The sequence below is a fragment of the Alosa sapidissima genome, chromosome 14 (assembly GCF_018492685.1).
Source record: "Alosa sapidissima isolate fAloSap1 chromosome 14, fAloSap1.pri, whole genome shotgun sequence".
NCBI classification, from domain to species: domain Eukaryota; kingdom Metazoa; phylum Chordata; class Actinopteri; order Clupeiformes; family Clupeidae; genus Alosa; species Alosa sapidissima.
The window spans coordinates 27,475,251-27,490,276 of NC_055970.1; the positions used below are offsets into that span (position 1 = coordinate 27,475,251).

The window sequence follows — 15,026 nt, forward strand, 5'->3', positions numbered from 1 at the left end:
ACACCGACCACTGAAAAAAAGTCAATGTTGCTCTAGGAGCTGTCCACAGTTTGTGGTGCTGAAGCGACAATTTCAATCCCTATTTGACAAGTTAGCAAGCTATCCAGAGTCGTAAATTATGTGCTATTTTGTCATTATCTAAGAGGAAAACTGTCAATTAGGCTAATGGCTCGGGGCCAGAAACCACGGAACAAATTATAACATCATTCCAGTGTGCCTGTGTCTCCTAGTGATTTACTTGCCTGAAACGCCTATGCCTACATGCGTTATATATTTCAGGCCTATATTCTGTAGGCTCCATGGTAATTTTCAATATCTTAGTCTAAGCTATTCAAAACGGTCTCCAGAAAGAGAAACTCCCATGTGATTGGTCGGAATATCATGACATCATTGACATTCAAGCATGTGTGTTCCTGCAGATCTTGAAGAGAAAACATTTGACCGACTCACGCAGATGTGGAACACATCTGGCAGAGCGGAAATCTACGCCTTCGAGATAAACTTCATACACTGCGTCTTGGAGTGTCTCGGTTACCAGTTACTCGGAATGGCTATCTCCTTGATGAGAGCTATAACATGACTTCTCGTCAAAAACTGTTTTTATAAACACATGTAACGTGTCGAAGTCACGCATATGATGACATTACCCAAAATGAGGACAACGCTTGTACCAGCTGCCAGAAAAAAACTTCTTTGAGATAAAATTGGAGGGATTTTTGTCAGGTTGGAAACATAATCATGCAACATGAATGTAACTAATAGCACCGGAATTGACGGTCTTGTGCCGTGGAACCAAAACGGTAAGATATCTCATGCATGGTTACCCAAGAAACTTCTTTTCGTTTTTCTTTTAGCCTGTAAGAAATATGTGCTCAAATGTACTACATATTTGCATAAACGAACTCAAAAAAGCATTGAACTCCACTTTCTTATAGCTTACCTCAATAGAGAAAAAATAATTGATAATTAGCTGCAAGTGCTTTGTCAGACGATATTTTTCATCTCATTAGACAACTGACTAACTACTGTAGTAAACATATTAAATCTGTGTTCTTGAAATCAGTATTCAGTATTTCTAATATCTCAGCATAGGTTACCAACCTTAGGCAGTCATGTGTCCTGGTTTTGATTGCGAGTGTTCAAAGTAAGAAAACTTCAAACGGAATAACCAATCAACAATGTGGGTAGAACAGAAGACATATATATATGGGTTTATATAGATATGGGCTAGATAGTTTGTTTAGATACTTAGCTGCGTTACTGTTAGCTGCATGGCCAAGACTGATAGGGATTTATTTTGTTCATAGTCAAAGCTGAAGTACCAGACATCCCACAGCATGAGGCACTTAAGTGATGTTCTTTTTCCTTTCAAATCTATTAGCCTGCATCTATCAACTAACAGCACAACTACACCTTTCATATACGATGTAACCTGTATACACCAAGTCTAATAAATTGTTGAATAAGATGCACTTCATGGTCACAATTATTTAAATAACATTTTTAACTAGTGAAATTGGTTTCTGGACTATTTTAGCCCCCACATAATCCCTTGTAATATAGCTGACATATGTAAGTCACTTTGGTCATGTTCCTAGGACTGATGTAAATGAATATGCCTTTTTCTCTATAACAACAGAAATGAGAAATGAGTGAACCATATATTTTCTGCCACCCTTTGCAATAGTGACTTTAGTCCCTTTTAATATCAAATATGTGTAATTCTGCATGCAAAACTATATTTGTCTCAGTGTATGTTTCCTAAGAGAGATACTATTTAGTGATAAAAGAAATATCCCATTGTTTCTCAACTTCTAGATAGATTGAAACATTGGTATTACTGGTGGGATATATTGTTTGTCAGGAAATAATAGATACAGACCTCTGCCTTTTCAGTATCAGTAATACAGTATCACAATCAGTAATACAGTAATACTTGTATACCATAATTTTTCAGCGCCATGATGGCACCAATGTAAGGGAATATGGGATCTGTTCGGGAACTACAGCTCTGTTATGAAAGAACTCCTTCTGTGGTATTTTCATAATGAGTTTCTGCACGGTTTCCATTTTCTAGTTAAAGCATCAAAATATCTTCAGTTCAAACCACTTTGGGGGAAAAACACCTATTTCCAAATCACAACTTATTTTTCAAATACAAACAGAACCAATTTACATCTGACACCACTGTTGGTATTGTAACCACATGCAGGTAGAGGTGAATGTTTAGTTGTGCAAATGTACAATGGGCATGATGTGTGCTCAGTGTCCAGTGTTCATATAAACAAATAATAAATGTGTAACATTCCATCTGTGCACTGTGCTGCATCCAGTGGGGTTTATCGGACACAAAATGGCTAAACCTCACCCCTTAATGGTGTCAGTGTCTAGCCCCTTTCCCTGGCAGCGGCAGCCCTCCCCATCCATTTGTGCTGTAACCTACTTTTCTCAGAGAAGCTGCGCTGATGAGACAGTCGTGTTCCAATGGCTTTGCCAGGGCTAGACACAGATGTTGTGTGCCCTCTCAAACCCTGGAGAGCATGGAGGTGACAGCTACCTGAGTTTCTAGAGAGTAGGGAACATAAGAGAAGTGTAAATGTCTGGAAATTTACTATTTAGGGAATTCTAGAGAGTTTTCATTTTTTTGCTAAAAAAAAGATCTTTTCAAGTGTAAGACCTAAAATAGTTACTAAAATAAAGACAACAAATTTCACTTGCTGTTGTTGCTTTTTACATTTCACCAGTATGATTATGAGCAAGATTTCAATTATTATTTTGCTTTTTTTGCACAAGAAAATAAATGAAAACAGGATAGTCGAATGTATCAGAAGCAGAAAAGTGTGCTAGTTCCCTAAGGTGATGGCTTGAAATTGTGAACAAGATGAATCTCTTTTCACTTATTATTGAACTGCATGATTTTCAGAGGATATGACCAATGGCATAAACATTGGGATATTTTGTTTTTACACAATCTACCTACATTTACCTGAGTGAAATTACATATCGAGTATTTTTTATTTGAAAATAATGAGAATTAATAGGTTACAAAATCTGTAATGTTAAATCATGGTGAAATGCTTTTTAACTACACAGACATAACAGAGATTCTAAAGATGGCATAGTTACATATAAGACCCGTAACTTCAAGACCCAAGTTTTCATAATGATAACTGACAAATAATCTATCAGATAATCATTATAAATATGCTCATGGGGGTCAACATTTTAACATAACATTTTGGATATGAAACATAACAGTGTAATTTTAGGTTTATTATTTCATATGACCTCCTGAATCATCTGAGTTTAGTATAGAGACTGACAAATCATGAGGCCACATCAAAAGGGCTGCCTGAAATTCAGCATGAAATTTGAACTGCGCACCATGCAAAAATCATTTACACAGTTCAATAACTCACGGTTGTGAGATTCACTTTGGAAATAAACCAGCAAAGATACTGTTCTCTCACTGAGGATTGGACTGCGGGTAGTCTGTTCATGAAAGCCTTACATCATCTGTTAGTCTTTTACTTAATGATTTGCTTTCTAATAACCAAGAAAATGCTACTCCCATTTGGTCAGTTTCATATCATTTTTAGAAAAATCTATTCACTTCAATTAGTCTCTCTGTCATGTCTTCTTACAATGCATTGTGCCAATGCACAATTTAGCCTAATAAATTATCTCATTTAATTTGCCATTGAGTCTGAAAGTGTAGTAATAAAAATAGGCTATTGCTTACAGAGAAAGGTAGAAATTAGAGAGGGGTGCAGGGCAGTACCAAATCAATACACATCACTATTTCATGTCTTCCTTTTTATAACTCACTGTCAACTATTTGCAGAAATTCCATACAGCCTTGTAAGTTCAATTATACACATGCTCTGCCATGTTCTGAAATTTGAGAAATGTTGGATGGAAGTTCATGCTTAAAGTACTCTGAGAAACCACATATGAAATTCTGCATAGTCACTCAGTTCTCCATTTTGTTGAGATAGTATGGTACCATCATAATTCTAAGTTCTAAACCATACCAGTAGTGTCTCTGAGATTTTTGTATTTTGTGAGATTTTTGTATTTTGTATCAAAGCAGTGTGTTGGTGGTTGGGATGTTTTCAGCTATACTGTAACAAACTGCTATTTGTGCTATTGTATCACCAGCTTAATTAGCCACATTATGGGGCTTCTTCTCTGTCACAGCTCAGGCTTGGCTTTGGATAATGAATTCACAATATATTCAGAGGGATTGTGCATCAATATACTGATGCTTTTGGCTACTCTCCTACCAAATGTAAAATGTTTTCCCATGCTACAGCTAAGCAATTTCCACCACCCAATGACAGTCATTGTAGGCTAGTGTGCTATCAGTTGATATCCCCATTGGCTTTCTGTAGAAGGGGTGGTTCCCATTCCATCGGTTACTTTTACTGGTTCAGCAGTATATGGCGCTGTTACCATGGTTACTATGGAATCAACATGTTATTTCACTCACACAATATTATGAATTTGGTTATTTGATCTATTCATGGCAGCAAATAATTCCTTCTGATGTAAGGCTGTGTCTCTTATTTCAGATGCCACAATTAGTAAGCTAACATCAGTTATTAAAATCCTACCATTAAAATCAAATAGGCACAATGTTGGCATTGCTAGTAATCTGTCGGAAATATCAACATGCTTGATTTTAGGGTAACCATGACAACAAACCATTCCAGTGGTAACCTGTGCTAATCCAATTACAGGTAATGGTATCTTATAGCCTATGAGGATTACATGTGAAAGGACCCTGTTTTATGTTCTACTGTGATGTCAATGGCTTTTTATTGTATAATACTAACATCATGTACACCACCTATTTTGTCTGTAAATTGATGTTAATGAATCATTTCAGTAGACCCAACCCACTGGATTGTTTTGCTCTGTTTCTCTCTTCCACTGCATAATGAATGCACATATTTTCAGACCATCTGTTGTTTTGCTGCATTTTGTTGCTCAGTTCTAAGATGATGTAGCCTAGTATGATTTTTAATCAGAAAGATCATCTTGCTTTAACCATCTTCCAATATGCAAAGTGTTTGCCTACTAGTATCAGGCAAACGTCTGATATAATACACACACACTCACACACACACACACACACTCACACACACACACACACACACACACACACACACACACACACACACACACACACACACACACACACACACACACACAGTGTATGTGATGCAGTCTTAATTTTTCTTCTTTCATCTTCTCACCCCTGGTGGAAGAACTTTACTAGTACTATTTTTATGAACAGGAGGACAACACAATTTTCTTCCTGAGGATTATGGAGATTTTGTATGCAAAACTGCATGCAATGATTTCCACATCCTTGGCAGTACAACTAATCAAGCCCATCATAGTGACATGTAATATAATTTCTTCTGATTCCTTCAAATAACTCTCTCTGTCACTAGGTGTCACACTGTCATTGTAGGAAGTGTTGTGTAACATGAGCACAGAGATGAACAGCAGTTTGGTGTGGATTTCCTCTTTTCTATCAACCCATGTTAATACAATCTCCTGTCTGATAGAAACCTAATAGTGTCACTGAATCTAAACATAAAGTGATTTTATGCCATCATCAACATCCCATTTATTCTGTCTACTGCAAAGAAAGGACCTCCTCAGAATATTGAAGAGTAAAGTAAAACAAAGGTTAGCCTTCACATAACAGACATGCCTGGATAAACAGCCACTGCTTTTTAGGCTGCCTGCGTTTAGTCTATTTGAGATTAGTCGTCTCCCATAAATATTAAATTGTTGATGCTCTTCACTGTAATTATTAGTGTGATGGTCACAAGTTTACATACCCTGGCAGAACATTGTTTAAAAAAACAAAAAACCAGGAATGATCAGGCAAAACAAATTACTTTTATTTTAATGGGATTTAAATGAATCCATTACATAATCATTACAGAATAGTGCAATCATTAAACAAAACAGCCAGAAAGAAAATAATGATAAGGTGATCTGTTGAAATGTTTACCCTACCCTTACTATTTAATACTGTGTACTGCCCCCTTTAACATCAATGACGGCTTGCCGTTGTTAGTGACAGTTGTGAATAAGAAGACTACCTTTTATTTTATCAGATGGTAGAGATGCCCATTATTCTTTACAAAAGGCCTCCAGATCTCTTGTGGGTTGTCTTGCATGTTTGTACTCTTTTTCTAGAAGAATGCATAGCTACTGAAGGGTTGACTTGGCCTTGTGCTTCGAATCATTGTCATGTTGGAAAGTGCGTACTAGGCGCAGCTTTTGGGCTCATAAAGTCCTTGTACCTTTGACACTCACAAACCTCCAAAACATCAGAGATCCACCCAAATGACTTTCTTACAGAAGTTCTGAGGCTTGTCTAGGTGTGTTGCTTGCTACAGTATATTGTAAGCATGCTGTTTTGTGGCATGGGCTCAGTAATGGCTTCTCAGGCAACCCAAACGTACAGCATATTTTTGTTAAGTGTAAAGTGTAAAGTGCCTCCTTATTGTGGATTGTCTTGAATCAGTTGCCTGTATTTCAACTGAAATAGCTTGAGGGTTTTTCTTTGCATCCTGACCAATTTTCCTAGCTGTTGAGGCGTAATTTTTTTGGTCTGCCTGGCCATGGCTTGGTATCAACCAAACCACTAATTGTTCACTTCTTTATCAGACTTTGAACACACTTGATCTCACAAGAACTATAAATCTCAGTGACAATTTATACAAAGGCACTAATTACAATCAAACATGACACGGGTGTGCCAACTTGTGGCCAAACATTCCAGGGTATTCATGGGTTTCATCAGGTCCCTTTCCACAGGTGTATAAAATCAAGCATCTTGATTGTCAATGCAGACTGCATGGTGCTTGATTAATACACCTGTGGAAAGGGACCTAAGTAAGTATATAAGTATAAATACTCTTTTGATCCCTTTTTGGTCTCTGCATTTATCCGTGAATTAGTGAAACACACACAGCACACAGTGTGGTGAAGCACACACTAATCCCGGCACAGTGAGCTGCCTGCATCAACAGCAGCGCTCGTAGAGCAGTTAGGGGTTAGGTGCCTTGCTCAAGGGCACTTCAGCCGTGGTGGTCGGGGTTCGAACCGGCAACTCTCCGGTTACAGGTCCAAAGTGCTAACCAGTAGGCTAACGGCTGCCCCATGGCATACTGGTCACGAAACCCATGAATTTAAACCTTTGATCAGAGGGCTATTTCACAGGCAGAATTAAGAAAGCCAAGATAAGTGATTAAAGCGAGGCTTGACCTAGTGTTGTCTGGTCATCCTAATTAACATCAATCCAAGATGAGTAGGAGCAACTAGGACAAGCCAGGTGTAAGTAATTCAGGATATGTGCGCACGGCTGGAATTAACCCACGGCTGGAATTAAAAAGATGCAGAAAATAACGTCATTCACATTAACAAGTAAAGTTTTTCTTTTTTGAATGGGGAAACACGTCTATTTCTGTACAACAGCGAAAGTATGCGTGGTGGACCAACTGATTGCAAATTTACGTATGCACCCACGTGTGAGTGCTTCCTCATCTAGGCATGTGATGTCATTAAGAAAAACACATGCCACTGTAAAGATACACATAGTATGACTATACATGACTTTATTGTCTTTATAACCAAATTCATTGAAAACACCTTTGAAATATTGCTCTCCATTTCTAGTGAACTACTACAGTAGGCTAATTATCAAGCATATCAAAAAGTGAAGCAAACAACGACTATATATTAATAATTATAAGGCTATCACAATTATAACCCTATGGTATTAAGCAGACAATCTGTGATGTTATTAATAAATTAGCAAATAGCAAAAAAGCAAATAGTATACAAATGGAATAAAGCTCTTAAAAATCACATGGTGGTCTGCTTTTGTAAAACCAAATGAAGGCTAAATTCAGACAGGATTGCAAAAAATCCCATCTTAATCCCTTAGATACTGTAGGTTTTGTGAAACACCCCTCAGGGTCATTTGGTAGATTTCAGTTATCCTTAGCCCTCTTTACATGGACACTTAATCTGATTATAAACAGAGTAATAGCTCATTCGGGATAAAAATGCCTCATGTAAATATGTCAACCGATCAGATTCAGCCCGATCCAACTAAATTAACAAACAAATCGAGAGACGTGGTGTACTCCATTCTGATAATCTGATCGATTGAAAAATCTACCCATGTAAATAGATACTCTGATTGTTGGAGTACATTTCTTCTTTCTGTGCAGATGATCCATACGTGGTAATGAGGGCAGCCGTGGCCTACTGGTTAGCGCTGTAGACTTGTAACCAGAGGGTTGCCGGTTCGAACCCCGACCAGTAGGAACAGCTGAAGTGCCCTTGAACAAAGCACCCAACCCCTCTGCTCCCTGAGCGCCCCTGTAGCAGGCAGCTCACTGCGTCGGGAGTAGTGTGTTGCCTCACCTCACTGTGGGCCAGATGTACTAACGCTTTTGCGCTCACTTCAGGCGTATTTGTTTCGCAATGTGCGTGTAAAATCATTGCGAGGTATGTACAAACAGGCCGCAATGATGTAAAAGCGCAAACTGCCTGTCGCGGGAGCTGAAAGTGGCAGATTGTGTTTGTCATGTCATGCATATGCATTCATGGGAGGATCCAGGGGAAAGTGGGAGTTTAGCCAAAGTCCTTTTAGGCAAGTCCCTCCACTCGGCGGCCATATACCAACGTTTTATGGGCACTCATCGGGCACAGTCTTTGGGACGAACTGCGCGTGCGCAAGGCTTCACGACACCAATCTTGCTCCAGCGGCGAGATCACAACACATGATTGGCACGATGTCTTCACAACACACCATATGATTGGCTCAATGTATTCACATGTCGACGTTTTGCCGAGGAAGGGGTGGGATATGTGTAGACAACGGCCATATTGGCGTGACAAACTAGCCCCATGCATTTCTATAGAGTATTTTTTGAGTGCTGTGTCTCCACATTAGAAAGTCTCTGGTTTAGCATAAAAAGATGGGAGGGGAAGAGTAAAGAGCGCCTAATTATGTATTCCGCGGTATGTACAAAGACTGCTCCTGAAAGCGCACGTCTATTCTGCGCCTAAATACTTCCGCCTTATAAAAGCAGGTGTTAATCCAAATTGCAGTTCAATGCGTCAATAAGAGAACCTTTCAAAGAAAACAGAATCGCTATTTAGAGCACCAGTTTTTGTGGTGAAAGTATTTGTAGCCTACTACCAAAATCAACCTTAACTTTCGTTGACCTTTCGAATGTCTCACTTTCACTTTCACGTCATTCACTTAAACTTTCCTACTTGCTAGATTTGACCAATCTTCCATAGCCTACGTGCACAAGTAGTTTGAGTAGAACTACTGATCTTCATTATCTCCCTGCTTGTTTACATCTTATCATGTATGGTATTATTTCATGATCTCGAAACGTTAAAGAGAAAGGCGCAGTTTACACTAAGGATTGAATGATTGATAAATACGACAGAAACCTGGGTCTGACAGCGTTCGCAATCTGTGGTGTGTCCATGACGCTGATAACGCTACGTTCGCAAATGTACGTACATCTGGCCCTGTGTGTTCACTGAGTGCTGTGTGTGTTTCACTAATTCACGGATTGGGATAAATGCAGAGACCAAATTTCCCTCACAGGATCAAAAGAGTATATATATACTATACTATATTAATGCACAATGACGTAAACAAATTCGTTTTTCCATGGCGGCAATACAACTAGGAGCTTTACTTGTTCCAAGTAAAACACAGATTAAATGCCAATCGGTTTATTTAGCGTTCATGTAAACAATTTGGTTGAAATCTTTAATCAGATTAATTTCAATCTGATTGAAAAAAAGATGTCCATTTGATAACCGTTATTCAAAAAGGGCAAACACACACTTCACTTAGGCACTATCCCTAAACAGCAGAAAGGTTTTTCTGGATGATCAGTCATATTTTCCAAAAACTGTCCAATATATCACAAATTCTGCCAGCATATGTAAATTTACAGTATGAGAACAACTTTGATTTTTGAGAAAGGCTGTCGACATGTGAGCTCAACAGCCAATCAAATTGCACCCATCTCTTCCATGACCTTGAAGCAACATGTTTATTAGCTAGCTTAGTTTTTCATTTTCAGAGCCAGGACTACACACAGATTTTGCAGGTAGAAGACTGTGAGAAGCAATACACTTTCACATTTTAAATGTCAACATAAAAACCTATTTTGTACTTTACAGAGCCAATGCACTTCAAAACACCACACGTTCACACAAGTAGTGCATGCAAAATATACTTGAATTTCCCCTGGGGATCAATAAAGTATCTATCTATCTATCTAATAGCCATAGAACTACTGTATAAACCACCTATGCAAGGAAGAATGGGGGAAAATCCCTCCAAAAAAAATTGAAAGACTCTTTGCGGCGGCTACAAGAAATATACAGGCTGTGATATTTGCTAAAGTGGATGATTTTAAGAATGACCATGTACAGTAGGGTGCCCAAACCTTTGCCTTGGGCTCTTTTCTGTGTCATGTTAAAACTGTATAAGATGAAAATAATTAAGACTTGTCATCTTTAACTTTGTGTCTTTTGGAAATCAGATAATCTTTTACTTGCTCATTTATGACACAGAAATTTTGATCATCATTAGATACTTTTGGAAATAATAGAAACGATGCCAACAACAGCCCCAAAAAAATCTATATTTCCGCTCCTGTTTCACTTGTCATCATGAGTCCCCTCCAGGCCGAATTACATGGCTGCCGGTGGTGGAGTGCTTATGACAGGAGTTCAATCAACCTTGTCTGTATCTATTTTTGACTCAGTGTTCAAAGGCTCAATGTAGCCATTGGTTTCACAAATGTCACACAACTATCATCAAAGGGCATGTTTTCCTTCACATCCAGGCTCTGAAAAGCCCTTCAAGAGAAAAAGCAACGTGAATCAACATTTCAAGTCCAAAGGAGTGACAGTCATATTTTCTGAGGCTATCAATATATCAAAAACAACTAAAACAATGAGATAAACCATACACAGCTGTTGGAGGCTGTATTATGTTACCAAGTTATATACTAGGCTATAGGCCTACATTATTTGCACATTCATTATTTGCAGCAAAGTGGATTTGTTGTGAATTGAATAGTGAACAGTGAATAGTGAATTGAAAAGTACAATACATGTTTCATATTGCCACCACAATGTTAGTCAAAGTACATGAATATCTTGAAACAATATTAGTCAAGCTGAGCACTTTGGCCTGCGTCTTGTGCAATCACCTATCTAAGTCTGCCCTTACATATTATTATGTTATTTTACTTTTGGATTGCCTGGATTGGCTCTGTCTGATATTTCAGAATTATAAATATGTTCTTCAGATGACTTTTTAAAATGTGCAATGGATATCAGCTGATTAAAAAGGAGGGAAAGTTTATGCTCATTGACATTGTATGCACTAATATTGTACCTGTGTTATATGGTTTTGTTATGTCAGGAGGAAGGCCAAAAGAACAATCAAGCTTTAAGTGAACATTAAAAACTATTCTTAAAAATAAATCTTTCATTAGGTTGCTATATATTTTTGCAGTATTAGCTGAACTTGTATGGAGGTGCTTCAAAAATTCTTCAAAACATTATGCTGCACAAATCATGATGAAACCAGTTGAAATATATTCAGCACTCCTACATGAAGAAAAAAAAGCAACCGTCAATATTTTATTCAGCAAATCTGCTCTATGAGGGGGTAGCATGAGTGAAAAAATATTAATATTCATCAGATGAAAATTATGCATAATTTGGATGTGTCACGTACATGTACTGTCAAATTTCTACCAGTGTTGGCTGCAAGTTTATATTTCCAGCTCTTTGCCTTGCCATTGAACAAGCATATGGGTATTTTTTATGGAAATTCATGAGAGATCAAAAAGAAATGTTTATTTTCTAATGGTGTTTGAATTGCTTATGTAATTAGCAATGCCATTGGCAGAAACAACTGCAGTTGGTGTTGAGCTGCTTAGCTGTTTAAGCATATTGCCTGTGATGTGTTAATCTCTTTGAAAACCAAATGAAGAGTCATCCATGCAGACCATGTGGTTAATCCAACAGGAATGAAAATGCTTTGACTGGAGGCAATTAACCCTAACTGCTGTCTGTTTCCATTCTGGACTCAATCTAATGGCTATGAAAAACAAAATCAGTACATGGGATTGGGTGACTTTGCAATAACATAACAATAACATAACAAGATAAGAACTGGAGTCCTACATATGAAACCCTGCAACACTAAATTATGGCTTCAGGGAATAATTACACTAGCTGGGTTTCCCTCCAACTCATTAACATATTTTAAGTGCATCCATGAAAAGTTTGCACTTCTGTGCATGTTCCATCCCCTGTGTGTGTGAATTGAAATTGTACACACTCCAAATCAAGAAAGGAGTTGTGAACAGCTGTGGGATCAAAACATAACATTGTCAGGGCAGTTTTTATTGAAACACCTTATTGACAAATGCAAAGAAACTGTTTCCATCAACCTTAGTAACATTATACAATAGCGAGCTAATCCACCCCACTCAAGTGAAAAACATTTTGATTCACATTAAAAGATTTTATGTACTGTACATTTAAGATGTTTCCAGTCAGGATTTCTTATTCAAATGGTTCAAATGTGCATTAAAAAGCTGGATGGAAATCCAGATATTGATGTTACAGACAAGTTAAGTACATGCCTGCAATAGTTCAGTCTTATTCTCTGAACATTGCAGATCAGTTGTACTGAATGCAGTGTAATGAGTAATTTATATTTGATCCACACTGATTATGCTTAAAAGGAAAATATCATTAACTAAATGCAAATTTAAAGGACTTATTTTTGTAATAAACAGGACAAAGACGTAAAGATTTAAGTCATCTATATGTTTTTTTCAGGCTCTTTTAGGAATGTCTCCAATGATGCCTTCCCTGCCAACCTCACCTGTGACGGTAATGGCCGCAACGAATCCTGTGCCGTTGTGGATGCCTCTGGAAGCCCATACAAAACTGTTGAGATGATCTTCATTGCCTTGGTCACAGGTTCCCTCAGTTTTGTTACAGTGGTGGGCAACATCCTTGTAATGCTATCCATCAAGGTCAACAGACATCTTCAGACAGTCAACAATTACTTCTTATTTAGCCTGGCATGTGCAGATCTCATCATTGGTGCTTTTTCCATGAACCTTTACACAGTTTATATTATCAAGGGTTACTGGCCCCTGGGTCCTGTGATCTGTGACCTATGGCTGGCCTTGGACTATGTAGTTAGCAACGCCTCTGTGATGAACCTGCTGATCATAAGCTTTGACCGTTATTTCTGTGTGACAAAACCACTGACCTATCCAACAAGGAGGACCACCAAGATGGCAGGTCTGATGATTGCAGCTGCTTGGATACTATCCTTCATCCTGTGGGCTCCGGCAATCTTGTTCTGGCAGTTCATTGTGGGCGAACGCACGGTTCAGCCAGGAGAGTGTTACATACAGTTCCTCTCCAACCCTGCGGTCACATTTGGTACGGCCATTGCTGCTTTCTACTTGCCAGTGATCATCATGACTGTGCTCTATATCCACATTTCTCTAGCGAGCCGGAGCAGAGTGTCCAAACAGAAACCAGAGTCCAAGACAGAAAAGAAGGGTCTCAAGACTGGTGGACTACTTAAGAGTCACATTCTTAAACAGAATAACAACAATCAGTTGCCTAAACCCAGCAAAGATACCGGCAGCACTAGTGATACCTTGAAGAATGGCAAGCTTGAAGAGTCTGTTGTTTCAACCAAGGCTGAATCCAGCGTTCCACCAGAGGAAAAGGAAAGCTCCAATGACTCCAGCACTGCCAGCATTGCCCCGAAGGACACCCATGAGAGGGCAAACAGTGAGATCACCTCTGAGCCTGCTGCTGCAGCCCCTACCCCTATTCCCAAACTGAACTCAGCATCCAAGTGGTCCAAAATTAAGATAGTCACGAAGCAGGCAGGGGATGAGTGCATCACTGCCATTGAGATTGTCCCACCTAACAGTAGTTGTGAGGCTCGGTCCATTCCTGTGAACCGGCCCAGAATGGTGGCAAGGAAATTTGCCAGCATCGCCCGAAGTCAGGTAAAGAGGAAGAGACAGATGGCAGCACGGGAGAAGAAAGTAACTAAGACCATCTTTGCCATTCTGTTGGCATTTATCATCACCTGGACACCATACAATGTCATGGTCCTCATCAGCACATTTTGCCAGTCATGTGTGCCTGACACAGTATGGGCCATTGGATATTGGCTTTGCTATGTGAATAGCACCATCAATCCCGCATGCTACGCTTTGTGCAATGCCACATTCAAAAAGACTTTCAAGAATCTTCTTATGTGTCAGTATAAGAATATTGGCACTAGATAAGCTGGAGGGAAGGATGAAATAAATATTGGGGTCGCTGACTTGTTCCATACACCGTACCTTGCTGGCATATATGAGCGCCATGGACAACATTGTTTTCAGAATGTCAAGAGCAGAAAATACTACCCACGGACATACAGAGACATTTGGATAGGAACAATTTATGAAGCTGAAATGGCATGGTGTGTAACAGTGTGATCACAAACAAAAGGTCCACATTATTCTGTTATGTAATTTAGGTAGTGAAAAAAACCTCTCTCAAATTGCTGTCAGGTTGCTCAGCCACTCTAAATGAAGGCCATCACCAATCTACAACTAGCCAGACATTTAAATCTAAATGAAATAATTTTATGCTTAGTTGTGACCTGTGGTGAAATGGAAGCTTTCAGTATACAGTGGATATTTACACACACACGCACACACACACACACACACACACACACACACACACACACACACACACACAAACACACACACACACACACACACACACACTACAAACAATACACACATACAGTACATTCAGGATATATATGTGTGAGTGTGTGTGTGTGTGTGTGTGTGTGTGTGTGTGTGTGCGTGCGTGTGTGAGAGTGCTAT

The 15,026-nt window shown here is 38.9% G+C and overlaps 1 protein-coding gene across 1 annotated transcript; it reads left to right on the forward strand.

The window, feature by feature from the left end:
- The first annotated feature begins 451 nt into the window (after positions 1-451).
- Positions 452-14,815, forward strand: chrm4a (cholinergic receptor, muscarinic 4a). Its single transcript, XM_042061701.1, has 2 exons — positions 452-800; positions 12,943-14,815. The coding sequence occupies exons 1-2, from the start codon at positions 746-748 to the stop codon at positions 14,427-14,429; spliced, it is 1,542 nt and encodes a 513-aa protein (XP_041917635.1). The 5' UTR covers positions 452-745; the 3' UTR covers positions 14,430-14,815.
- The last annotated feature ends 211 nt before the right edge of the window (positions 14,816-15,026 follow it).

What these genes read in the sequence shown, in the direction of transcription:
- chrm4a (XM_042061701.1), top strand. Translation starts at nt 746, where the DNA reads ATGAATGTAACTAATAGCACCGGAATTGACGGTCTTGTGCCGTGGAAC. An exon ending in TGTGCCGTGGAACCAAAACG is followed by an intron (nt 801 to 12,942) that starts GTAAGATATCTC and finishes TGTTTTTTTCAG; the next exon opens with GCTCTTTTAGGAATGTCTCC.